Below are 26,897 nucleotides of genomic sequence, written 5' to 3'. Positions count from 1 at the left end.
TTTTTAGATCGATACATGCTTGCAAAAGCAAGCAATCTAGCACACAAGCAAGCAAACAAAAAGCAAATGAAAAGAAGGCAAAAATTGTTGTGTTTTTTTGAAAATGTTTTAGAAGTGGGGGAGAGGAAAATGAGAGGCAAATGACGACTAATGTAAGTGCAAGAGATGAGAGTTTACGATAGGTACTTGGTAGGCTTGATGTAGATCCTCCCCGAGAACGGTGCCAGAAATTCTTCCTGCTACTTCTTGAGTTTGCGTTGGTTTTTTCCTTGAAGAGGAAAGGGTGATGCAGCAAAGTAGAGATAAGTATTTCCCTTCGTTAAGAACCAAGGTGTCAATCCAGTAGGAGGAACACACAAGTCCCCAATGATTGCACCTACACAAACAAACAAATACTTGCACCCAACGCGAAAAAGGGGTTGTCAATCCCTTCACGGTTACTTGCAAGGATGACATATGATAGAGATAGGTATAAAAGGTAAGTAAAAGTGCAAAATAAAGTAAAGGTAAATAAATTGCAGAAATGTATTTTTATGTTTTTGATTTTATAGATCTGAAAATAATATGATACAAATAGACCCGGGGGCCATAGTTTTCACTAGAGGCTTCTCTCTTGAAAGAAAGCGTGCGGTGGGTAAACAAATTACCGTATCCTAAGTGGAAAAAATACAAATACGTGTCATGTCCCCTTCTGTCACTAGGTATAAGCACTGCAAGATTGAACCCACTACAAAGCACCTCTCCCATTGCAAGAAGAATCAATCTAGTTGGCCAAACCAAATCAATAGCTCAGAGAGAAATACAAAGCTATCTTAATCATGCATAAAAGAGTTTAGAGAAGACTCAAATAATATTCATACATAATCTGATCATAAATCCACAATCATTGGATCTCAACAAAAGCACCGCAAAAGAAGATTACATCGAATAGATCTCCAAGAACATTGAGGAGAACACTGTATTGACGATCGAAGAGAGAGAAGAAGCCATCTAGCTACTAGATATGGACCCATAGGTCTGTGGTTAACTACTCACACATCATCGGAGGGGCAGCAAGGTTGATGTAGAAGCCCTCCGTGATCGAACCCCCCTCCGGCGAAGTGCCGGAAAAGGCCCCTAGATGGGATCTCATGGGAACAGAAGCTTGCGGCGGCGGAAAAGTATTTTTGGTGTGCTCTTCGGTATAAGGGGAATATTTGGGTATTTATAGAGCAAATATTAGGGTTAGAGGAGCATAAGGGGGCCCACAAGCCTAGGGGCGCTAGGGCGTGCCTCCCGAGCTTGTCGCCAACTGGTGGCCCCTCTTACCTCCTCCCGAAGGTTCCTGGGTTTCTTCTAGTCCAAGAAAATCCTCAAAAAGTTTCATTCCGTTTGGACTCATTTTGGTATTTATTTTCTATAAAGACAAAAACAAGGAAAAACAGCAACTGGCACTTGGCACTAGGTTAATAGGTTAGTCCCAAAAAATAATATAAAATAGCATAATAATGCATATAAACATCCAAGATGGATAATATAATAGCATGGAACAATCAAAAATTATAGATATGTTGGAGACGTATCAGGCCCCACCAAGAAAGCTAAGACTGAGAGCTCCGGCAAGGAAGTTGTCGGGTGCGCCTCATGTTAAGCCTTGGTGGCTGTCGACAAGATGGAGGGCTCCAACAAATAGTATTGCAAGATCCACCGTACCAAGGGCCACGGTCTCCAAGATTGTCGGCAAGTCGAGTAGCTTGCCGAGAAGCCGAAAGCTGAGTATGAGAACGAGACAAGGAGAAGGCCCTGGATGGTACTGACAGGTCTGGCAAGAAACATGGTGGCCGAGGAGGTCACCACGGCAAGGCAAAGCAGCAGAAGGAGAAGCCTGCTAGGGGCCGCAACAAGAAAGAAGAAGACGATGATGACAATGAGGACGATGACTAGTCCAGCAAGCATGAATTCCAGAAGGCCACAGAAGCCATGTGCATTGATGAAGGCGCATCTTTGCACTCATCTCATTGCCAGCTCAAGCAGTGGGCACGTGAGGTCAATAGCGGAACCGGCAGTTGATGCCTAGAAGTCGTTGAATGGTCCAACACACCCATCATTTTTTACGCTAAGGATCATCCTGATCGCACAACCGCGGTCAGGTGTTTGTCGTTGTTGGCCTCACCAACAATACGCAACCGCAAGGTGACAAAGATGTTGGTTGACGGTGCGGCCTGACTAAACTTGATCTCACCAGATGTGATCAAGAGGCTGCAGATTTCCAACGAAGATCTCAAGAAAACAGACATATTCCAAGGGAACAATCCAGGAAGAGGTCAGTTGGAGGGCAAGATGACATTGCCGGTGACATTTCGCGGTGAGCTGAATTATAGGACAGAGAAGATTGTCTTCGACGTTGTCAACATTCGTTACCATACAAGGAATCCTTGGCCGCCTGGCACTAGCAAAATTAATGGCAGCATGCCACTATGCTTACAATACATTGAAGATGCCAGGGCTGATGAGCGTCATCACTATCCACTCCGACAAGAAGGACGCGCTCATTTGCGTTGATCAACTCTACCAGGAGGCAGTTGCAGCATCTGCTACCAAAGCATTTGCTCCTGCCAGCAAGGCTACCGGGGGGAAAGAAGAGGAAGAAGATCGACAAGACCACTGACAAGTACTCCAGCAAGTGCACCTCTTCTGAGTGCTGCGCTCCCGTTGAGGACGTTCTAGAGAGCTCTTCCGACAAGAACAAGAAATCCAGGGCAGCTCCACCAGCAACCAAGAAGGAGTCCACCAAGGAGGATGGCACGGGGGGACTTTCACCATAAGTTCCACCCTTGACGACAAATAGGAAAGCATGATCGTTGCTTTCCTGTGGGCGAATGTCGATGTGTTTGCGTGGCAACCATCTGACATCCCCGGCATTCCCAAGGAAGTATTTGAGCACCACCTTGCCGTCTGCCCTCATGCACAGCCCGTCAAGCAGAAGGTCAGGAAGCAAGCTTTGGAAGGGCAACAGTTTATTGCCGAGGAAATCAAAAAGGTGGAAGCAGCAGATCTGGTCAGAGGAGTCCTCCATCCGACGTGGTTGGCCAATCCAGTTGTAGTGCACAAATCAAATAGGGAATGGTGGCTTTGTATTGACTATACTAGTATCAATAAAGCTTGTCCAAAAGATCCTTTCCCTTTGCCGCACATTGACCAGATTGTTGACTCCACTGCTGATAATCCCCAAGTGCAAGGAATCATCGTAGCAATTTCCAAAGGTGGAAGTGATAAGTATGGAGTGTCGAACCCACAAGGAGCTAAAGGTAAGATCAATATTCTCCCAAGTCCTATCTGCCACTGATACGACTCTACGTACACCGAACGTTTGCTTCCATCTAGAAACGAGAAATAAAACTATGTTGTGGGTATGAAGAGGATAACTTTGCATGATATCGGAGAACTAAAATATAAAAATAGGCACTGTTAACATAAAGTTAGAATATATTACTATATATTATAAATAGCGAGGGTGGAATAATGATGGATCGGTGTGCGGAATTGTCCTAGGCAATTGTTAACAAGATCGGTAGTTGTCATTGCAATTTTATATGAGGGAGAGGCATAAGCTAACATAGTTTCTCTTCTTGGATCATATGCACTTATGATTGGAACTCTAGCAAGATCCGCAACTACTAAATATCATTAAGGTAAAACCCAACCATAGCATTAAAGTATCAAGTCCCCTTTATCCCATACGCAACCACCCCCTTACTCGGGTTTATGCTTCTGTCACTCAAGCAACCCACTATAAGCGAATCATGAACGTACTGCAACACCCTACAGCGGGAATCCTTCAGGTGTGCGTGGCACGGAAGGCACCATAGGACGGCACCAGAATAAAACATACAACTCAAACCAATCTAGATCATCAATTAACCCAAAGGACAAAAGAATCTACTCAAAACATCATAGGATGGCAACACATCATTGGATCATAATATGTGGCATAAAGCACCATGTTCAAGTAGGGGATTACAGCGGGGTGCGGGAGAGTGTACCGTGTAAAAGAGATGAGGATGGTGATGAACATGGTGATGTTGATGAAGACGATCACCGCGGCGATGGTTCCCCCGGTGGCACTCCGGCGCCACCGAGAGAGAGGAGGAGAGGGTCTCCCCCTTGTGCTCCCTCCTCCATGGCCTCCTCCTAGATGGGGAGAGGTTCTCCCTTTGGTCCTTGGCCTCCATGGTGATGATGGCCCCCTCCGGGATCCTCCACCATGGACTCCGGTGATGATGCCCCCCTCCAATAGGTTGCCGAAGAGGGCCTAGATTGGTTTTTCATGGCTACAGAGGCTTGCGGCGATGGAACTCCCGATCTAGGTTTATTTTTGGGAATTTTTGTATTTATAGGAATTTTTTGTGTCGGTCTCATGTCAAGGGGGTCCACGAGGCGACGACGAGACCGGAGCACCCTCCCGGGTGGGTAGGGTGTGTGGTCCACCCTTGTGGATGCCTCGTGGCTCTTCTCTGGTATCTTTTCGCTCCAGTATTTTTTATATTTTCTAAATTCTCCATAAATTTTCAGCCCATTCCGAAAACTTCTATTTTTGCACAAAAATAACACCATTGGTAGTTCTGCTGAAAATAACGTTAGTCCGGGTTAGTTCTAATCAAATCATACCAAAATCACGTAGAATTGTTATAAACATGGCATGAATACTTCATAAATTATAGATACATTGGAGACGTATCAGCATCCCCAAGCTTAATTCATGCTCGTCCTCGAGTAGGTAAATGATAAAATAAATAATTTATGAAGTGTGAATGCTAGCAAGTGCACAAGTTTGTTCAACGATAATTTTGGTCACTTTTTCTAGCATCATTACATATCATAATAGTAGCTCATCTCATAAAACTTCTCATGATCAAGTAACAAGCTATTCACATGTTAAAGCATAGGCCATAAACTTTCTTGAAAACTAACAAACTATGTTCTCAGTCATCAAACAATTGCAATTCATCTTATTTTCAGGAAGGGTCTACGTAAGAGCTTTGATTTAGCAAATCCCACATACTCAACTATCATATAGTCTTCCATGATTGCTACCACTCAAAGCATATTTTTAGAACAAATAGCATCCATTGGACACAGAGAAAGATAGGGGCTTAATGTTTTGCCTCCCAACTTATTTATCATCTAGATAATTGTCAACAATAATAATTCATGATCACATATATTTGAATGGCTACATATTCTTGGATCTTTCCCACCACATGATGCTTGCCAACTAAAGAATATTTGAGGTTGAAATAGGAAGGGATACTATTGACTCTTGCATAAAAGTAAATACATGAACGTAAAATATAGGCCCTTCGTAGAGGGAAGCAGAGGTTGTCATGCGCTTTTAAGTGTTGGATGTGCAAACCCTTAATTCAAAGGAACGCCATGTTGTATTGCCCTTTGTGGTAGCAACCTTTATTATGCAGTCCGTCGCTTTTCTTTCTTTACCACCACAAGTTCCTACAATGCTTATTTTCCCTTACAATAAAAGATCATACATATTTAGGAGCATTTTTTATTGCTTTTTGCACCGATGACAACTTACTTGAAGGATCTTATTCAATCCATAGGTAGATATGGTGGACACTCATGGCACGAAACTGGCTTTAGGGGTTTTGGATGCACAAGTAGTATCTCTACTTAGTACAAAATTTTGGCTAGCAAAGGATCCTAAGCAAGCACCACATGTTAGGGGATCCAAAACAATATAACTTCTATACAAATATACCCAAACATAACTCATTAAGTTGTCTTCCTTGTCCAACTTCAACTAATTTGATCAAGTTTGAAAATAATTAATGGTGTTCACAATCATAGAAGATGTCCAAGATAGTATATTTATATGTGAAATCTCTCTTCCTTCAATATTTTTTCATGAATTGTTTAAGTGACCAATACCATGTTTGCTAACTTCCAATAAATTTACCACCAATACTTATTATATGTGAAGTCATTACTCCCCATGGTATAAGAATATGAAACATGTATAAATTCAGATTTATGATATTCAATTCATTCAACCATTTACTCATGGGATATAAGTGAAGCATGAGGCTAAATGACAAACTACTCCAAAAAGATATAAGTGAAGGACAATGAGTAGTCAAATAATTAACTAGCCATGGGAGGACTCTCTCTCATTCAAGATTTCATATCACATGATTTTATTCAAACAGCATGTAAAATGAAAATATGCTCAAAGCAAAACACATATCATGTGACGAATAAAAATATAGCTCCGAGTAGGGTATACCGATGGTTTTGAAGACGAAAGAGGGGATGCCTTCCGGGGCATCCCCAAGCTTAGGTGCTTGAGTCTTCCTTGAATATTACCTTGGGTGCCTTGGGCATCCCCAAGCTTAGGGTCTTTCCACTCCTTATTCTCCTCATATCGATATCTCACCCAAAACTTGAAAACTTCAATCACACAAAACTTAACGGAACTTCGTGAGATGCGTTAGTATGATAAAGAGTAAATCATTCACTTTGGTACTGTCAAAGACAAGATTCATAATTATTCTCACACAATGCCTGCTGTACCATATCATTTCTACAATTTATATTGAGCAATATAAGCCATAGAAACTAGAAAACACGCAAACTATGCATTGAAAACAGAATCTGCCAGAAACAGAACAGTCTGTAATGATTTGAACAACAACCATACTTCTGCTACTCCAAAAATTCTGAAAAATTAGGACAACCTAGGAAATTCTGAAAAATTAGGACAACCTAGGAAATTCCATAAATTTTCAGCCCATTCCAAGAACTTTTATTTCTGCACAAAAACAACACCACGGTAGTTCTGCTGAAAACAGTGTCAGTCCGGGTTAGTTCTAATCAAATCATACCAAAATCATGTAGAATTGTTGTAAACATGGCATGAATACTTCATAAATTATAGATACGTTGGAGATGTATGAACTGTCGGCTGTGATTTGTTGTCTTTCCTTGATGCCTACTCTGGGTATCATCAAATTTTCATGTCAAACGAAGATGAAGAGAAGACCGCATTTATCACTCAATGTGGCATGTATTGCTTTATACATATGCCTTTCAGATTGAAAAGTGTCGATTCTACATTTTCAAGAGCAGTCCAGATTGGTTTTGAGCCCCAGTTGCACAGGAATGTGGAAGCATACATGGATGACATAGTGGTGAAAAAACAAGGACAGAGCAAGACTCATACAAGATTTAGAAGAAAAATTTGCTAATCTGCGCAAGATCAATCTGAAGCTCAACCGTGAGAAGTGTATGTTTGGCGTTCCATCTGGCAAGCTTCACGGGTTCTTTGTTTCTCAACATGGAATTGAAGCCAATCCCGACAAGATCAAAGCAATGGAGCAGATTGAAGCACCAAAGCACGTCAAGGATGTGCGTCGTCTTGTTGGCTGCATTGCTGCACTGGGTAGGTTTATCTCCAAGTCTGCTGAGTGCACCTTGCCATTTTTCAGGATAATGAAAAAGGTTGTCGGTGTTCTGGGAACAAGGGTACCCAGACTTGCCTGCCTGTGGCCCACAGCATGGCTCACTCGACGGCCTAGTACGGCCCATCTAAAAGACCGCCAAGAGAAGACCCTCGTGAGGGGCCAAGCCTCACGAGGCGGACGACACCAAGACCTCCCGAAGGAGTGGCCTCCCCAGGCGGCCTCCCGAGGAGCAAAGATTTCTATGCACGTACCCAGCCTCAGGAGGCTACCATGACGACCACGGTAGGCGGGCGCCAGCGGGTGCAGAGAAGGCAGTTTCCTCTTTGGTGCTAAGGAGGCAAGAACAGGCGTGGGTTACCGAGGAATCTGGCAAAGGTTTCCATTTCGGTGCAACGAGACCAAGACCGCCAGCGCGGCAGGAGGGATGTCATCCCCTAGCCCACCGCTGCTTCACGACCAGAAGCTTTGCAGGCGAAGACCACCTTCCATCAGGATAAGATGTATTACTTGTCCCCTTTTCAATTGACCATTGTGGGATCCCTTCCCGCCTACGTTTTGGGGGAAGAGGACCGAGGCCACTATAAATATAGGTTAGCCACCACCGTAGAAAGGGTCGACTCATTCCCTCACCCATAGACCTCGCGAGGTTGTTCATCCCTTGTATTAGTTCATCCTCCGCCCCTCGTGAGGCTAATCCACTACAAAGCAGGAGTAGGGTCTTACACCGCAAGGTGGCCCGAACCTGGGTAAACGTCCGTGTTCATCTTCTTCCTTGCTCACGCGAATCGAGCTAGGCTGCAGGGCGACGGGCTGGCAGGCTGGATAGGTTGAGTTCTTCGCACACGCCCCAGACTTCGAACCTTTCTCGGGTCTGCGGAGCCCTGAATCCAACATTTAGTGCGCCAGGTAGGGGCGTGTCGAAGACTTGCCTCTTCACCAACCATGTCCTATCCTCGCTTGGCCATGACGAGATCCGGTCGAGTCCGCGCCGGGCGGTGGGCCGTGCGCTACGGTCAAGCGGTGTCGTTCCATCACGACGTCCCTCGTCGTGCCCCACTTTCCTCAGTGTACCGTCATCGACGACAAGGTTCATCGCTGTCACCCCACACGCGGCGCAGTAGGCGAGCCGTCATGCACTTGATCGGCACTGTCGCGGCTCCTCCCCACCGCACCCTCCGGGGGCTGACAGGCACACAGGACGCGCTCCTCACGGCGCGTGAATTACTACGCTACAGCCTTGCAGAGGGCGACCATGCCGCTTGGCTTGACCGGGTTGCCTAGCTGCTCGACGTTGCTTGTGGGGGTGCGGGCTCCCTCTGCCCCTCACATGTGCCTCGACTCTCGCTGCAGGCTCGGGCATGCCTTCGCTGCATCCGTGCAGGGAAAGAACCTGGAGGGCTGGGCGGCTAAAAGGAGACGAACGAGACTTCCCCTCGAGCTTCAGGCGGGGTAAGCGGCCCGCACAGAGAGGCGCTGCGGCGGGCTGCCTCCTGGCCGTCATGATGCGGCGGCAAGGTGGTGACCAGCGAGCCTGAAGAATCTACAGGTCAGCGGAAAATAGGCCTTCGCTGGTATGGGCCTCCAAACCATCAACGTCTATCGAGGCCTGGGGTCTGCAAGCGAGGCCTTGATCGCTGAGACAAATACTATCAGAACATATTGTTTGCTAACCTTGGAGTGCAGGAGACTCGCGTCTGGTAACATACCCGCGAGGCGGCAACCAGATTGTGCGTGCCAGGGCACACCCGGTGATGCGGCACCTCAGACCAGGATGGAGCCCCGGGATCCCAGGGGCCAAAGGGGCTCAGGAGGGTCCCGGAAGCGGGCGTCGCGAGCCGACCAAGCGGCCCGTGGTCGATGCGGTGGCACGTTGCGCCACTCGCCCGCGGTGGCCAGTTCGTAGGCCCCGCCCAGGGCTGCTGGCGCTCGGGCTCGCCGGTGCGCGGCACAGGGAGAGAGGCGGGGCCCCCGATCAGGAAGCGGGCGGCTGCATTACGCCCCTCAAGTCTCTGCTCGTGACACTCTCACGTAATAATGAGTGGGGTTGTACATGCCCCGGAGTCTCCTGAGTGCTTCCCCTGAGCCTCACGGGGGCTCCCTCCCACGTCTTAGTGGAAGCCCCACGCTCTGCGCTGGCGGACGACACGGTCCCCTAATGACTATGCCCACATCTAGCTGAAGCCCCATGCTCCGCGCTGGCGGGCGACATGGTCCCCCAATGACAATGCCAACACCCAGTGGAAGCCCCATGCTCCGCACTGGCGGGAACACTAGAAGACTAGCATAGGTGCCGGATGCGCCTGTTCTTTGCCTTCTCTTGTAGCCGAAGTTGCAATTTCTTAGAATAAGCTTGCGGTTCTTGTGCTTTTGTTTGAAAGGGGGGGGGTTCTCGGCTTTTCTTCCTCTAGCGGTTTTCCTTCCCACGGCTCCCACCTTTGTGAAAGATGGCAGGCCCCAGTGGCTCCTCCCATCGCACCCCGCGAGCGGGAGCTAGGCACGGTGTGCACGCTTGGGTCAGCCCAGCGGCGCCACCCTAAAGGTTCAGGCCACAGCGGCTCGCGGCCTTGCCCGCGTGCACAGCTCTCCGGTCCTCGGCGTCCGGATCCTCGTGTGGGGCTCTTGAAGTGAGCTGGTGGGTACGTATGGCCCAGGGCCTCCGGCAGGCGCCCACCTCCTGGCCCCGATTGGGCATCACGACCCGGAGCGACAACAACGGCCACCCTTGCTCAGGAGTCGCGAGCGCGTGAAAAGTAAATGAAGGGCGGCATCAGGGAATGCAACACTACTTAATACACCACGGAGGGAGTCCTTCCAAAAAATGCGTTCGCATCCCCGCGGGGTCACGTTCAAAGTCTTGGCAGGAAAACAGGGAAGACAAGCCCAGGGGGACGTCCCATCATTGCCGATGACGCCATCACCATCATTGTCAGCCCCGTGCTCCTCGACCATAGGCGCACCCACGTCCTCGGCAGGGGCGAGCTCCATGATCAGGTTGTCTACATGATCCTCCACCCAGCCTGCCAGGGCGCCTTGGATTGCTCCACGTACGGAGGCTATCGCGGCATCGAAGTCAAAGTCAGGATCGGAGCGCAGAAAGGTGGCCGAAGACGCGCACCGGCATGGGCACAACAAATTGTCCAATTCCTTCAAACAGGAGAACTTCCCAAAGAACAAGAAGAAGCTGAAATAGTAGCCCGTCAGTCAAGTATGTACCAGTTCATGGACAAAGTTCTGCACAGAAAAAGACCAAACGGTGTGAAATTGAAGTGCATTTGCCGGGAAGATGGACAGAAGCTGTTGGCGGAGATGCATGGAGGCATATGTGGCTCTCACATAGGATTAAGAGCCCTTGTCGGCAAGGCATTCCAGCAAGGTTTCTACTGGCCCACTGCCCTCCAGGATGCAACTGCACTAGCAACCAAGTGTGAAGCGTGCCAGTTCCATTTGAAGAAATCATGTTAGCCAGCTCAAGCTCTTCAGGCGATCCCTCTCTCCTGGCCCTTCTCAATCTGGGGGCTTGACATACCGGGCCGCTTTTCCCGTGCTATCGGGGGCTTTGGATTCTTGCACGTTACAATCAACAAGTTTACAAAGTGGCCTGAGGTAGAGCCAGTGAGAAAGGTGACAGCACAGTCAGTCGTCAAGTTTTTCAAAGGACTTGTGTGCCGTTTTGGAGTGCCCAACAGGGTCACCACTGATAATGGCGCATAGTTCATGAGCCGCACCTTCATGCAGTACATCCAAGACCTTGGCGACAAGATTTGTTTTGCATCAGTTGCCCATCCTAGAAGCAACGACCAAATGAAAGGGTAAATGCTGAAGTGCTGTGTGGTCTCAAGACAAGAACTTTTGACAAGTTGCACAGGTGCAGAACACACTGGATTGATGAGTTGCCGGCAGTTCTTTGGTCACTCGGAACGACACCAAATCGAGCCACTGGCCAGACACCCTTCTCCCTAGTCTATGGTGCATAAGCGTGCTCCCCACGGAACTCATGTACGGGTCACCTCGAGTGCTCTCCTATGATAAGGATGAGCAAGAGCAGTTGCGGCAAGATGATGCAACGCTCCTTGAGAAAGATCGTCTTCGGGCTGCTATGCGAGCAACACACTACCAGCAAGCTTTGTGCCGCTATCATAGCCACAAAGTTCATGCCCGGAGTCTTGAGGAAGGCGACCTTGTTCTTCGTTGGATCGAGTCCGCCAAGAATTCAAACATGTTGACGCCCAAGTGGGAAGGCTCTTATCGGGTAGTACGAGTCACTAGGCCTGGTGCAGTCCGGCCTGGAGATCGAAGATGGCATCCCGATGCAAAACTCTTGGAATATCGAGCATCTTTGCAAGTTCTACCCATGAGGCACGGCTTGCCAGGCCACCCAGTAACCACCTTTTGTACAAGTTTTCTGATGAAGCATGTAGTCCTTTGTACAAAGCCAGGCGTAAACCCTATGCATAATGAAATAAAGCTAAGTGTTTTGCAACTCTTGTCGATTTACATGTTAAATTGTGCATGCTTGTATGTGATGTTGTGTTACACTTGCTTTACGTAAAAAAATAACGGACCATCAAGGTTTCTTGCCGCCTCTTTTCTCTTCTTTCTTTTTCTCAAAGGAACACAAGGTTGCCTCACGTGCAAGTTTCCCGGGGGGAGTGATGATATAGATACCGACGAGTGACGTTCAAGTTATCATTTTACGACAAGAAGTACAGCAAAGAAAACTTAAGTTTGAAAACTTCAAAACAAATTCTTTGTTGTAGAGCTACTTTCCCTTGAACGTTTTTGGCTTCTGTATGAAAAAACTGGATGCGAAGGAACCTTGTCATGTTCAGTTGTGCCCTTACTTTGTTTCGAGTCCGCTCAACAGCTTAAGTGGCTACACTGTAATCGCCAAGTGTTATCTTGCCGACAGCAGCATTTCCAGCAGGTTGCTAAGGACCCGCTCCTCAAGCGCTCGCGTCAAGTGTGTGCACCCGCAAGTTTCTGAGAAAGCATAGGGTATAAAACATACAAAGACAAAATCAAACAGGGGAAACAACATACATTCATTCAAACACAACAAGTTTATATTACATCAATAAGTTTTCGCAATTCTAACTTAAGATTAAATTGTCTTTTATGTGGACTGTTGGTGACAAGATGGAGCGAGTCCGCTAGTCCCTGCACTGGCCTTCAACTCTCTTGACCAAGCTCACCCCGTCGACAATAGGCTTGACATCCTCTTCGATTGCCTTGGTATCTGCACCCTTCAGCAAGCTTGCGAGGACGTTGGTGAAATTGGTACCAGGATTCCGATAACCAACCTTGAGGAGCACCTTGAAGAGAATGGCTTGGTAGAGTTTGCGGGCTTCCTCAGCAAGGCTGGCAGATCGGTTGGCTTGGAGCAGCTTGAGGGCGTCAACAATGCTCTTAGAGAACATAGTCAACCTGACGCTGGTGGACACCCTTTCGTTAGTGGAAAGGGTGAAGTTCTACACGCCCATGGTAGATAGCTGAGCAGTGAGGTTTTGGGCTACTTCGACAAGGTGTTCAGTCTAGATCTTCAAACCCTTTTCAAAATCATTATAAGTGCTGGCGGCGCTGGCAAGCAGTTCCTTTTCCGTTTGGAGATCCTTGGTCAGAGTCCTCTCTCATGTTCTGCTCTCATCAAGTGGCTTCTCTAGTGTCTCCAGCTTCAGTTTCAGATCGGCAATGGATTCATTGGCTGTGGTGAGATCTTTGGTCTTGGCAGATATGGAGGTATGTAACTCCACCAAGCTGTGGAGTGACTTCTCTCTGACAGCTTTGAGCATTGAAATCTCCTTGTCGGTGGTCTCGAGATCTACCTCCAGCTTCTTCACCTTGCCGTCCACTTCATTCTTGGCGGCCTCTGCAGCTTCGGCAACATTGATAGCCTCCTTGAACTTGCCAGCGTGATCTATGCATGGCCTGAGCTTCAAGTGCTTCCTTGTGCTTCTGCTCTACTCTAGCTCCTAGGTCCGTTGCATGACAGGATTTTCAACTTTTTCATCCTTGTCACGGAGCTTGGCGGCAAGCGCCTCCTCACGAGTGCCAAGGTCCTCCTCGTGAGCATCAAGACCAATCTTGCGCTTGCTCAGTTCAGCATTTGCCACTGCTATTCTCCTCGTATCTTCCTCTTGAGATTTCTCAGTGTCAGACTTCTCCAGCACAAACTTCTCCCAGTCCTTGGTTAGTTGCTCCCAGTAGTTGGTCATTTCTTGGAGGCTTCAGCATACCAGATTTGCATGTCCTCAATACGCTTCTAGAAATCAATTTTTGCCACTCCCATGACTGCTGCCCTGGAATCTAAGCTCTTTGTTCAGTTGCGGTGGAGTGCTTGGAGTTGTCGGAAGTTGTTTCTCATAGCTTTAAGGCGTTGCTCTTCTGTGGACCCACTGCCAATGGCACGTGGTTCGTCAACAATCTTGAGCCCTGCAGCAGTGATGATGTCTTCATCAAAGTTCTCTCCTTCAGATGGCATTGTAGTGCTTGCCCTTCCTAGGATGCTGACGAACAAGATATCGCCAACCTTGAGATGTCTGCTTGATGGAGGGGCGTCAGATGTTGATGGTTGGTCCCCGACAACCGCCTTCCCGGCAACAGACGACCTAGTGGTCGGGGCAGTGCCAAGCGCTCCTGTGGCAGGAATGCTCTCAGTTGGCCCATTGGTCTCGTTGTCGACCTCTTCAACATCTTTCTTGGCGACCTCTTCGTATGTGGCCCTGGCGGACTCGTCGGCAGCAACCCTGTCAGACTCAGCAGTGGCGTCCTTGGCGATTCCCTCAATATCAGCATCAATGTTCATCTGATCTGTTGAGGAGAGATATGAAGACGGAGGAGGAAAAGCAAATTAAGTTCAAGAAAACAAAAACAATAAAGGAAAAGTAAGTGCTCTAAAGTGAGTGGATTACCTGCATGATGCTGTTGAGGAGTAACTTCTTCTCCTTCGACAACGTCTGTTGCCATCGCGTGGCTGTCGGCATCTGTATTTGCCGGCTCCTCCTCAACGAGGACATGCTCGTCAATGGATGCCCTTGCCAGAGAGCCACCTTCGAGTATTGTGGTCGACGAGGATGACATGTCAAGATTCGCCTCTGGGCGTTCTCCTTGGTGCCGCTCTTCTCCTACATGCCCGGTGATGTCAGAAGTGAATATCTCTACGCCAATGCTCGCCGGCGGGAAATGAGTGGTAGACTCATGCTGGGGGCTGCATTGTGGGCTACGCTCCGGGCTGGTGATGACGATCTTTGGATTAGTCGTGGTGCCTGGCGGCGGCTCGTCGCCCATCGATGTCTTCGCCCTTTTTGCCTGCCTCTGCACCAATGTCTGTGCATCCCTGTAGAAACTAGATAAGATAAAGCAAGTCAAATCAACAAACTAATAAATCAAAGGTTGAAGGGTATGACGGAGCTCTTACTCTGCTTCGCCTTCACTCATGGCGGAGATATCAAACTCGACCCCAACTCCAGCGCTGGAGGAAGGAGGCGGAGTGGGAGTTCTGGCTCGCTTGGATGTTGTTGCCGCCGTAGGTTGAGATGACCCGACAGCCTTACTTGCCGGTGCGGGTGTACGCCTTGTGCGCCGCGCAGGCTGTTGTCGTGTCCCTTGACGTTGTGGGGCCTCGTCGGTCGCCTTCTTGCCAACAACTTTGTTGCTTGAAGATGGGTGCACTACATTGCCGGAAACTGCCTTCTAAAGGACGCATGGTTTCTTTGGCGGGGCATGGGGCTCCTCGTGGTGCTGCTCTTCGGGGACGTCTTCGTCAGTAGAGTCCCCGGCAACCTCGTCTCCCTCCTCCCTGGCAGACTCGCCCTGGTCAGTAAGATTTGCCTCCTGTGTGTGGCACCCCGGCTCAGAGAGACCGGAACACCCTGTATTCTAGCCTAGAGATCAAGTCTTCTGGAATACGGCACTGCTTGGATACAACACGAGAATAAATCAGCTCTTTATTACAAATACTCGGGGATACAAGGGTTCTGATATAACCAGGAATTACATCGGCACGGCGACACTATGCCTGCTCAGGTAGTTCTATGCTAGCAGCAGAACAACACGAAGCAGTGGAATAACTTCTAGCAGCGGAACAACGATGACAGCGATGGACTCCACTCCGTAGAGACTCTGGCTAGAACGCTCCGCAAACTCGGGATCCTCGACAATCAAGCAAACACGGCATGACCTACAAACTGGCATGACACGCCAGGTGAGTACTTTGAACATACTCGCAAGCTCACAGCAACCAAAAGCAATGAAGACAAACAACACCATGGCATTTACAGGTTAACACAAGGATGAGCATGGTATAACTAAAGCAACAGGGTGAACCAGATACCGCTAGAACAAGATCAGATGAGCATGGCATGAACATGTTGAACATAACACCTCTAGCATCATATGAGCATGGCAGTGTCACTCATGATATTGTCACAGCCTGATTTTTGGCCCTTTCTTTTTCTTTTGTTTCTCTGAGATTTTTGCTTGAGTTTTCTTTTTCCATGGCTATGTGGTCTGGAAAACTGAAGAGGATGCCCTCTTGTTTCTTTCCAAAGTGGCTTGTCATCCTCAAACCCTTCCCAAGACCTTGCCATTTCCATCTTGGACCAAACCCCAATATTCTTTTCCTTGGTAATATTCCTTTTCTATTAAAGGAATAACCCAATTTGCCGTGGGTTGTGAAGCCACCTATATTTCCATCACTCCCAAAATTCCCAAATAATTCTCATAAATTATTTCGGTCATATATTCCTCAAATATGGCAAAATATTTTATTTTCCATGTTCCTCATCATGCTCAATTAATTATTTCCGTCTTGAATGGCAGATTGTGAAGCAAGTGTCATTTACCTTTGCCAAATTGACCTCAAACTTTTTCGACACCTTTTCATGACCATATAATTGCCTCATCCCAAAATTCAACTTAATTTGCCTAGTGAATATTCCTGAGCAATTTTTCAAAGTTCATGTCTAAGGGAATTGGTTGTCAAGGAAGTACTAGCTAGGATGGTCCAAATGAGTTGAAAGTTTGCATGGTCCTTCATATTATCAAATCAAAGCTCTCCACAAGATTTGAGCTCATGCAATGCATCCATGTGAGCACAGCTTCAAATCTTTGTTTCTGTCCAAATTTTCAGTTAATGAAGCAAGTATATTTTATCTTGCTCCATTAGTGCTGAAAATTTTCCTAAGCCTTCTCCTACCTATATAACCTATCTCCACAAGATTTGGGCTCATTTCATCATGCCATTTTCCCTTAGGATTTTTCCTAAGTTTCTGTCCAGAGAACTGCTGTATGAAGGAAGTACCATTTTGGCTTGACCAAATGGTATGAAATTTTTATGGCACTCTCATATGCCCAAATAATCCTTCCATGATCATTTTCATCTCAATTCATGACTCTATGTGAGTGCTTCTTCCTGATCTTGTTTTTGGACCAATTTATGTGGTTGTTAAGCAACTATATTAAATACTGGTCCAAATCATCTCATAATTGATAGGATTATAGTCCTTCCTAACCTAAACTCCCCAGACATCCTATTTGGCTCTAATCTCAACTCTGTTGATCGCCGCATAATGATCTAGTTTGCAACAGCGAACTTCACAGCTCACTTACCAATTAACCACATAGTCTTTAACCGAGCTACCACCTCAGTTGCAACCTACCCTGGAAGGACTCCACCCCAGACATCATTTGGCCGACTGTGTGGCACTGTGTGCACTAGTGCACGCGGTGATCACGGGCTTTGGCATGCAATGCGCGCGCTCTGCTGTCGTTGGCCGCGTCCAGGGTGTCTTCTAGCTCCAACACCTCCTCCTCTCGTCGCCTTCGCGCTCGTGAGTGTGTCCAATAGGTTCCCCGTGTCGTCGCCTTCTCCCTGGACCTATCTCCCCCTCTGGTAGCTTCTCCGTCGGTGCTCGTCGCCGGGCGCCCACGGGTGAGCAGTGCCGACATGTGTTAATGGCGCTTGGCTGCTTCTTCCCGTGATCGCTGAGCGTCGCCAGAGCGTTGGCCGGACCCCCGCGGCGGCACCCGAGCCCGTGCCCCTCGCCCCGCCTATATATAGGTCGTCCCGAGCCTCTCCTTGCTTCACCACGGCCTCCTCTCCTTCCCAGAACCCCGCCTAGCTACTTCCCCGAGCTCGAGGAGCTCTCATTCCCTCCCATCGCCGCCATGGCCGCCGTTCGGGTATGCCTAAATTCCGGCGACCTAGGACCTCTCCCTCCGTTCCAGCACCTCTAGAGGCCCCCACCACCACTACCGAACCGCCCCATCAGCTCTCCTCCTCCTCTAGTGCCTTTCTGCCACGAGTTCATCGGCGCCAGAAGATCCCGTCTGTCGGCGTTGAAGCTATCCTCGCCTCAGTCCACCTCGCCGGCCGCAAAGGGGACCTATGGATGCGTCTCGACGCACTGATCTCGCCGGTATGCCGCACTCCCTGAACGGTGGACCGTAGCTCCGGTGATCGCCGTCGGGGTGAGCCCCTGCCTCAGCCCCGTGCGGGCTGGAGGTTGAAGGTGGGCCCCACCACTACGCGGCCCCGCGTGTCATCCTCTGGGCATTGACCCAGCCCTCGCCACGTCAGTAAGTGGATGCGTACTCCCCGGGGTGCGTTTTCATTTTCCGAAAACGTACTCTGTATCTTGTTCGGCCTGGATTACATTTTCCTCTCTGGAAGACATATTTTCTTTGTATTACGGCTGAAAGTGTGTTTTCTTTTGCAGAAAGCGTATTTTGCCCGAGTGCGTTTTCAGTTTTCTCAGTCAGGGGCTTGTTTGCAGAAAACTTTTCACAAATAGGTCCCTGGCAGAAAAACTATCACAACTTTTTGCTCGAGACTCCGATTGAGGGGAACCGAAAGCCTACTTCTTTGTCTCGTCGAGCCCGTTCTGTTGGTATCATATTCACTATGGTTTGACATAATGGAAATGACCTTTTTTCCCTTGCCCCTAATCAGCCCCTTCGGGAGAGAAACTTTTCCGGTGATCCCTTCGCGATCTTTCCGCACTTCTTCTTGGTGGTTTCTTCATCCCCAGGCAAGCCACAACCACCATTTGCATGATAGCCATGCAGTAGCATTGGTTTTCAACTTGAATCTTTAATAATTGTATGTTTGTTTTGCTACTGCTATCGTTATTTCGGTTATGTTTATGGATCGGTGATTACTGTCATGCTATGTTTTCTTGCACTCTGTTATCATGTTATACCTGCTAGTATGACTTACATATTGGCCATGCTTGGTAGTAGTACATGTTGGGTTGGTCATGTTCTTCGAGGCATGACTGTCGTCGGTTACCGGGTACCGTTAATATGCATTGTTCCTTTGCTGTTAATTGGTTAAGTGTTTACTCGGTAATGTTATTGATGTGTTATTGCATGGTATTTATTGTTGATGTTAGTGGTCATGTTATGCTATGAGTAGTGTTATACTTGTGATATTCATGCTCGTCATTATGCCATGCTCAGTTGGATATGATTCATTGTTGATATGGTTCATAGTTATGTTGCACCCCATGCTTATATCATGCTCATGCATTTAATCGCATCCTATTATTTTATCATGGCTCAGCATATAGCATTCAAGTTTAACCGGATTTAATTGAACTTGAACAACTGTTGGCTGAGTCATGGTGCCACCGTATCAAGCTGACCAGTGTAACCACATTTGCCTTTATGGGGAGGTCCTAACTGGGTCTATTGTCATGCCTCTCGCCGGTGCCTCCAACGAGGGAAGGTTATGTGTGGGCGCTACCTTAGCCGGGTAGGAAGGCATAAGCCTTGTGTGCCTGTTGTTGAGTATGGATTCATTGTCCTTGTTTGGGACCGTTTATGTTTTGCCACGACGGTGGTCGTTGATGCCTTTGGTAGGCACGGGGCCATCCATGACTTAGCCCAAAGGGCAGTTTGTCGGAGTGGCCGGGAGAGTGTGATCGCAGTAGGACGGTTTTGTCGGAACGCCGTTGGTCCACCCGAATGGGAGTGCGAGGCCATGGGTTCCGTGGTGTGGGTACAGTGCGCTACCTCTGCAGAGTGTGTATTAAATCTATCGATAGTCGCGCCCGCGGATATGGGCCCAGTTCGTAGTTGGTCACACTGTGGGTCAACAGTAATAATAATAACTTGATTAATAACAACCCTGGTTCGATGATGAGAAAGAGATTGGTTGTGATCGTGAAATGATCACCGTGGTATCGAGGATACCGAGTTGATGGATATTTGTGGTGTTATGTGAGAGTCAAAGGTAAAGATCAAGCTCCTTGTGGTCATGTAATGATTACTACGGTATTGTTAATACCAAGCTTGATTGGATCCAGAGATGATCGTGTGATGTCCGTGATGGTTACAAGGTAACCAGAACATAGTAAGTTGGTGCATGATAACGTCATCATGTTGCATGATAGTGTCATCATGTTTATCTGTTCATGACATGCTTGTATCGTTCTAGTTGTATCATGTTGTTCATGACATGTTGTTCTGATAGTATCATGTTAATCCTTGTAATCTGTAATTGCCATGCTGTTGTTTGTCTTGATTGCTCTTGGTTGCTGTGAGCTTGCAAGTACATTCAATGTACTGACCTGGCATGTCATGCCAGTTTGCAGGTCATGCCGGATTTGATTGCTTGTTTGTCATGGATCCCTTGTTTGCGAGCTAGGATAAGCGTTCCAGTCACAGTCCCTGCGGAGTGGAGTTCATCACCGTCGTCGCTGTTTCGCTGCTAGAGTTATTCCGCTACATCGTGTTGTTCTACTGCTTGCATGGAGCAACCGTGGCCGGCGTAGTATCTTCGTGCCGATGTAATCCCCTTGTATCCATATAGCTCGTAATAAAGAGCTGATTTGTTCTATGCTAAGCAGTGTCGTATTCCAGAAGACTTCTCCTCGATCTCTGGGCGGGAATACGGGGCGTTCCAGTTTCTCTGAGCTGGGGTGCCACAGGCTTGGTATCAGAGCAGGTCTGGCTGTAGGATGTCCTAGCCCGCGCGAATGTTACAAAGCGGTAGTATAGAGTCTAGTTGGTGTGTTGCACTTGGTTGCTGCATTTGTTTGTTGCATAGCATGCATATAGATTATTATTTAGTTACTAACAGTTAATCTTGTGAGTGTAGATGGCATCGGTTTTGATCCACTACATGCATCCTCCTTCTTAACATGCCTGCTCTTCGGTGTTTGGCGTCATCTCTGTCCTAGCAGAGTGATGCCCTGGTGCCAAGTTTTCTAGACACCATTCGCATGAGTTATGCTAAGATATCGCGTCGATATCTTTCCATCACCCACCCAGATTGTTTCGGTGATAGACTTGTCTCTATCCCGAATCGTGCCATCCATCTCATCCCTTCGGCAACCCTTACTGCTATTTGTTATCAGAAAAGGGCAATGCCAGCAAACCTTGTTTTTGCTCCCCTATATTGCCATGTCATTCCATTCTTTGGACATGTACGGTTCCCCTTCGTACGCTTGATGATGATATGGTCGTGACATCTGAGTCTCGCTACATGATCGCCAAGTCCGTCCTCGCCTCCATATCTATCTAGATCCAGCCGGTGTTCAGCCAGTGCTTGGTGTAGCCTTGGTTACGCCAACTCCTTCCATACGTAAATTCACTTTCATGCACACCGCCACAGCATGTCAGACCGTAGTACCAAAGTTTCCGCGAGATTTGTGTGCTTAGGCGTGCATGCATATTATTGTTGTGAGTAGCAGTGATATGTAATGTTACTTGATTATTTATATTATTAGTATGCTTGTATGTTTTTGTTTTCTTTGTTTCTTTTGTTTATTTCTTTGGGCCATCGGTGTTGCATATTTTCCCCTTATTAAAGTTGCTCGTCAACCGACGTTGGACCCAAAGAGTCAGCAAGGAATTCATATATTTGGAAATTCAGCTGAACAGAATGGAATTCTCAGCCGACCGCAGTAAAATGGGGAATGTCTGACCTTGATGCTGATAATCAAGTTTGCATTAGTGTGCACTCCTCACAAAAGTATGGATAATCAAGTCTTCCCAGTGTGCACCCTTCATAGAGAAATGATCAAATCAGCGAGAAGATAAATTGTGTGCAAGATGGACAGTATATTCTCAGTCAAAGGTATGATTCAGATGCAAGTTTTGATTCTTCGTTGAGGATGATTTTGAAACCCGATATGCCTGGAAGAAAGCAAGAATGTGCCATGTATTCAATACTTAGAAAGGAGGATAGTTCAGCAAACCCCTTTTCACACAAGTAATCCACGGCAGAAATATTAAGATGGTGTGTGTATCTGGTAATCGGGCCGCATATCACAATGAGAAGCTTCTGGCGTAAGCAACCCAGTCTTCCCTTGCAAGCTACCAGAGAAGCTTCCAAGGCTAGATTTATCTATCTTCCTTAGTACGATACTTGGATGACTTCCTGTGCAAGGTACTCTACTTCAATAAGCAACCGCAAAAGCTTCCGGCATAAGGTACCGAGTCCTTCCCCAGCAGGTCTTTAAGGGGGGAAGCTTCTAAAGCACAATACCCAGTCTTCCTCAACAAGATACTCTCGATGGTTTCCAGCATAAGCCATCCAATCTTCCTCAGTACGGCATTGGTACAAGATATGACACGGCAAATTGACAACATATGGCCGTGAATCCCAAGAATCAGGTTCGCAACAGTTTGGTCAGAAGCAAGAATCAGTCAAAAAACAAGACTGCCTCGGGAATTAAATTCTCATTTATATTGTGAGCATGCTACCAAGCTCTTGCAAGTCAATGGTATGATGGTGAAGGCAAGGTGAGAATCCGGAAATCTGATGAGTCATGCCAGAATAAGAAAGTCAGTTACACCTCAGTTGGGGATGCAAGAACCGACAAGTTTTGGAGAAAGACAACATGGGACAGCAAATTTTGTTAGTATTCAAAAAGGCCAGATTCCTCATACCCGACAAGGTGATATCATTCGTCACCACTTGGTATGCTTTACAGCAAAAATGAGTTAGATGCAAGCACATGTGAACCCAGTATAGTTCCCACGGTACATGAACAAGGATAACTTATGCTTGCCGAAATATTGCACCCGGCAGTCCCTATGGCCACACGAAGAATGTAATATGACCAGCTCTTTCAGCAAAGAATCCAGAATAAGAGCACAGTAATGAAGGAGCAAGACCGGCAATGCGGGTATGAAAATTGTTGCATGACCCACATGGTGCAAATACCCTGGACAGTCTGAGTCATGATCACCATGAATATTCAGCAAGGGGTCTACTCAATTTTGGTAAGGACCCCATATCAAGGAAAGACCCGCCCAGTTAATAGTATATGCTCAGATTTTTCGGTATCGAATATCTGGGTCTGTCAAGTCAGATCAAAGGTCAATTCAACAGCTTGATTCCGGCGACTATGATAAAGCATCACACAGCCTATTATCCTCATGGATATACCGACAGAATGAATGATCAGTATGAGGAATAATGGTCTCGAAGCATGTGCCCTCACTCATGTGAATCACCAAAGGATAGCCTGTCTGGAACAAAATTTTTCCGCCAGAGCCACCGTTAGTCAAGGATGAGGATATTATCATATAAGATCATACCCCTTATGCTGGCCATGTCAGGCGACAATCAAATATTTGGCATGAATCTGAGACGCAAGACAGTGGAGCCAGTCAGGATGATTCAGAAATTCCTGCGATAAGTCAGAATCTGTCAGGAAAACAGTTATGACTCAACTCACTGTTTGGAACCCGAAGTACCTGCATTTAGTGGAGGAACACAATGCAAGGAGTAAGAGCTTGGGGGTTCATCATAAAAAAATTGATCACCAATTCATGGAAGTCAGTACAGCCACAGCAATCGGAAATCACTCGGATTTGTGAGACGGGCATATATTTCAGTCATGATAACAAATCACACTCAGCTAAGTTAGCAGATATGAAAAGAACTGGAACCAGTATAAGCATGAAAATGTGAGGTAAGATCTATCGGGATATGGATAGAGTGAAGCAAACCACCCCAGAGCCAGTCATGCAAGTCAGATGAAGAATTTAATGGGAACAATCAATAAAAGAAAAAGGATACCCAAGTTGGAAACGATATCCTTAAATCAGTATATGCATACTTGTTCCCTGAGCAACCAAATCTCGAGGATGATATTTGTTTAAGGGGGGATGAGTTGTCAGAGCCTGATTTTTGGCCCTTCCTTTTTCTTTTGTTTCTCTGAGATTTTTGCTTGAGTTTTCTTTTTCCATGGCTATGTGGTTTGGAAAACTGAAGAGGATGCCCTCTTCTTTCTTTCCAGAGTGGCTTGTCATCCTCAAACCCTTCCCAAGACCTTGCCATTTCCATCTTGGACCAAACCCCAATATTCTTTTCCTTGGTAATATTCCTTTTCTATTAAAGGAATAACCCAATTTACCCTAGGTTGTGAAGCAACCTATATTTCCATCACTCCCAAATTCCCAAATAATTCTCATAAATTGTTTGGATCATATATTCCTCAAATATGGCAAAATATTTTATTTGCCATGTTCCTCATCATGCTCAATTAATTATTTTCCTATTCTGTCTTGAATGGCAAATTGTGAAGCAAGTGCCATTTACCTTTGCCAAATTGACCTCAAACTTTTTGGACACCTTTTCATGCCATATAATTGCCTCATGCCAAAATTCAACTTAATTTGCCTAGTGAATATTCCTGAGCAATTTTTCAAAGTTCCTATCTGAGGGAATTGGTTATCAAGGAAGTACTAGCTAGGATGGTCCAAATGAGTTGAAAGTTTGCAAGATCCTTCATATTACCATATCAAAGCTCTCCACAAGATCTGAGCTCATGCAATGCATCCATGTGAGCACAGCTTCAAATCTTTGTTTCTGTCCAAATTTTCAGTTAATGAAGCAAGTATATTTTATCTTGCTCCATTAGTGCTGAAAATTTTCCTAAGCCTTCTCCTACCTATATAACCTATCTCCACAAGATTTGGGCTCATTTCATCATGCCATTTTCCCTCAGGATTTTTCCTAAGTTTTTGTCCAGAGAAGTGTTGTATGAAGGAAGTACCATTTTGGCTTGACCAAATGGTATGAAATTTTTATGGCACTCTCATATGCCCAAATAATCCTTCCATGATCATTTTCATCTCAATTCATGACTCTATGTGAGTGCTTCTTCCTGATCTTGTTTCTGGACCAATTTATGTGGTTGTTAAGCAACTATATTAAATATTGGTCCAAATCATCTCATAATTGACAGGATTATAGTCCTTCCTAACCTAAATTCCACAGACATCCTATTTGGCTCTAATCTCAACTATGTTGATCGCTGCATAATGATCTAGTTTGCAACAGCGAACTTCGGAGCTCACTTACCAATTAACCATAGAGTCTTTAACCGAGCTACCACCTCAGTTGCAACCTACCCTGGAAGGAATCCACCCGTAGTATCATTTGGCCGACTGTGTGGCACTGTGTGCACTAGTGCACGCAGTGATCACGGGCTTTGGCATGCAATGCGCGCACTCTGCTGTCGTTGGCCGCGTCCAGGGTGTCTTCTAGCTCCAACACCTCCTCCTCTCGTCATCTTCGCACTCGTGAGTGTGTCCAACAGGTTCCCCGTGCCGTCGCCTTCTCCCTGGACCTATCTCCTCCTTCGGCAGCTTCTTCGTCGGTGCTCGTCGCCGCGCGCCCATGGGTGAGCCGTGCCGACATGCATTAATGGTGCTTGGTTGCTTCTTCCCTCAACCTCTTCTACTCCATGACCGCTGTAGCTCGTCCGCTCCCCCTTCGTCGTGTTCCCGTGCCTCCCCGTGATCACTGAACGTCGCCAGAGCGTCGGCTGGACCCCCGCGGCGGCACCCGAGCCCGTGCCCCTCGCCCCGCCTATATATAGACCGTCCCGAGCCTCTCCTTGCTTCACCACGGCCTCCTCTCCTTCCCGTAACCCCGCCTAGCTACTTCCCCGAGCTCGAGGAGCTCTCATTCCCTCCCATCGCCGCCATGGCCGCCGTTCGGGTATGCCTAAATTCCGGTGACCTAGGACCTCTCCCTCCGTTCCACCACCTCTAGAGGCCCCCACCACCACTACCGAACCGCCCCATCACCTCTCCTCCTCCTTTGGTGGCTTTCTGCCATGAGTTCGCCGGCGCCAGAAGATCCCGTCCGCCGGCATTGAAGTTGTCCTCACCTCAGTCCACCTCACCGGCAGCAAAGGGGACCTATGGATGTGTCTCGACGCGCTGATCTCATCGGTATGCCGCACTCCCCGAACGGTGGACCGTAGCTCTGGTGATCGCCATCGGGGTGAGCCCCTGCCTTGGCCGCGCACGGGCTGGAGGTTGAAGGCGAGCCCGGGGCCAGGCGGGCCCCACCTCCACGTGGGTGTCGGTGTCAAAACCAGCAGATCTCGGGTAGGGGGTCCCGAACTGTGCGTCTAGGATCGATGGTTATAGGAGACTGGGGACACGATGTTTACCCAGGTTCGGGACCTCTCTATGGAGGTAATACCCTACTTCCTGCTTGATTCATCTTGATGAATATGAGTGTTACAAGAGTTGATCTACCACGAGATGGTAATGGCTAAACCCTAGAAGTCTAGCCTGTATGACTATGGTAATGAGCCTATCCTTTCCGGACTACACCCTCCGGTTTATATAGACATCGGGGGGATCTAGGGTTACATAGAGTCGGTTACATAGGAAGTAATCTTCATAGCTGATCGCCAAGCTTGCCTTCCACGCCAAGGAGAGTCCAATCCGGACACGGATACAGTCTTCGGCCTTCACGTCTTCATAGCCCATCAGTCCGGCCCATGGATAATAGGCCGGACGCCCGAGGACCCCTTAGTCCAGGACTCCCTCAGTAGCCCCTGAACCTGGCTTCAATGATGAGGAGTCCGGCGCGTAGATTGTCTTCGACATTGCAAGGCGGGTTCCCCTTTCCGAACCCAAGATAGTCTTCAGATTTAATGACTGTATCCAGACCTGTATACACAACTGCCGAGGATATAACATTTCACGAGTTCAATCCGCTGACAACTTTTTGGTAATACGCCTGCTCGGCAATTATTTTCAAACCGTTAGCTGGCCCGTCGTCCCACGTCTCGAGACGTGGTTTTATTGGCATGTCTTATCCAAGCGGAGATCGTGTCTCCCCTTTTTGGGGGGGATTCTTGCCAACCCGGACGTGGGTAGCCCAACCGTCGCTTGGGTACAACTCCTTGGGAATACGCAAGTCTTGAGGCCCAGGAGGAGACGTTTGATATTCCCAGCCTTTATATAGGGGTACAGACCCGTCTTTTTCTTTCACGCTTGCTTCTTCCTCAACCCTTGCTACCTCGAGTTCCAGCACCCGGGTTTTAGTTGCCACAAGCCCCAATCATGTCCGGATCCAGCCATCAAGGCCGGTGGGTAGCTTCTTCTGTCACAGTGGGAGATATTGCAAAGCTTTGGGCGGAGAGGTATCTGACCGCAGAAATCCATCATCGGCTTCCT

The 26,897-nt window shown here is 47.5% G+C and overlaps 1 protein-coding gene across 1 annotated transcript in view; it reads left to right on the top strand.

The window, feature by feature from the left end:
- Positions 1–15,176: 15,176 nt before the first annotated feature.
- Positions 15,177–26,897, top strand: part of LOC123076343 (predicted GPI-anchored protein 58) — an 85,855-nt gene continuing 74,134 nt past the window's right edge. The window contains exon 1 of the mRNA XM_044498643.1: positions 15,177–15,269. Within this exon, the coding sequence (XP_044354578.1) occupies positions 15,177–15,269 (93 nt within the window). The remainder of the gene's footprint in view (positions 15,270–26,897) is intronic.

This window comes from Triticum aestivum, chromosome 3D (genome assembly GCF_018294505.1).
Source record: "Triticum aestivum cultivar Chinese Spring chromosome 3D, IWGSC CS RefSeq v2.1, whole genome shotgun sequence".
NCBI classification, from domain to species: Eukaryota; Viridiplantae; Streptophyta; class Magnoliopsida; order Poales; family Poaceae; genus Triticum; species Triticum aestivum.
Note: the sequence above shows the minus strand (reverse complement) of the source record. Positions and strands in the feature narration are given on the sequence as shown.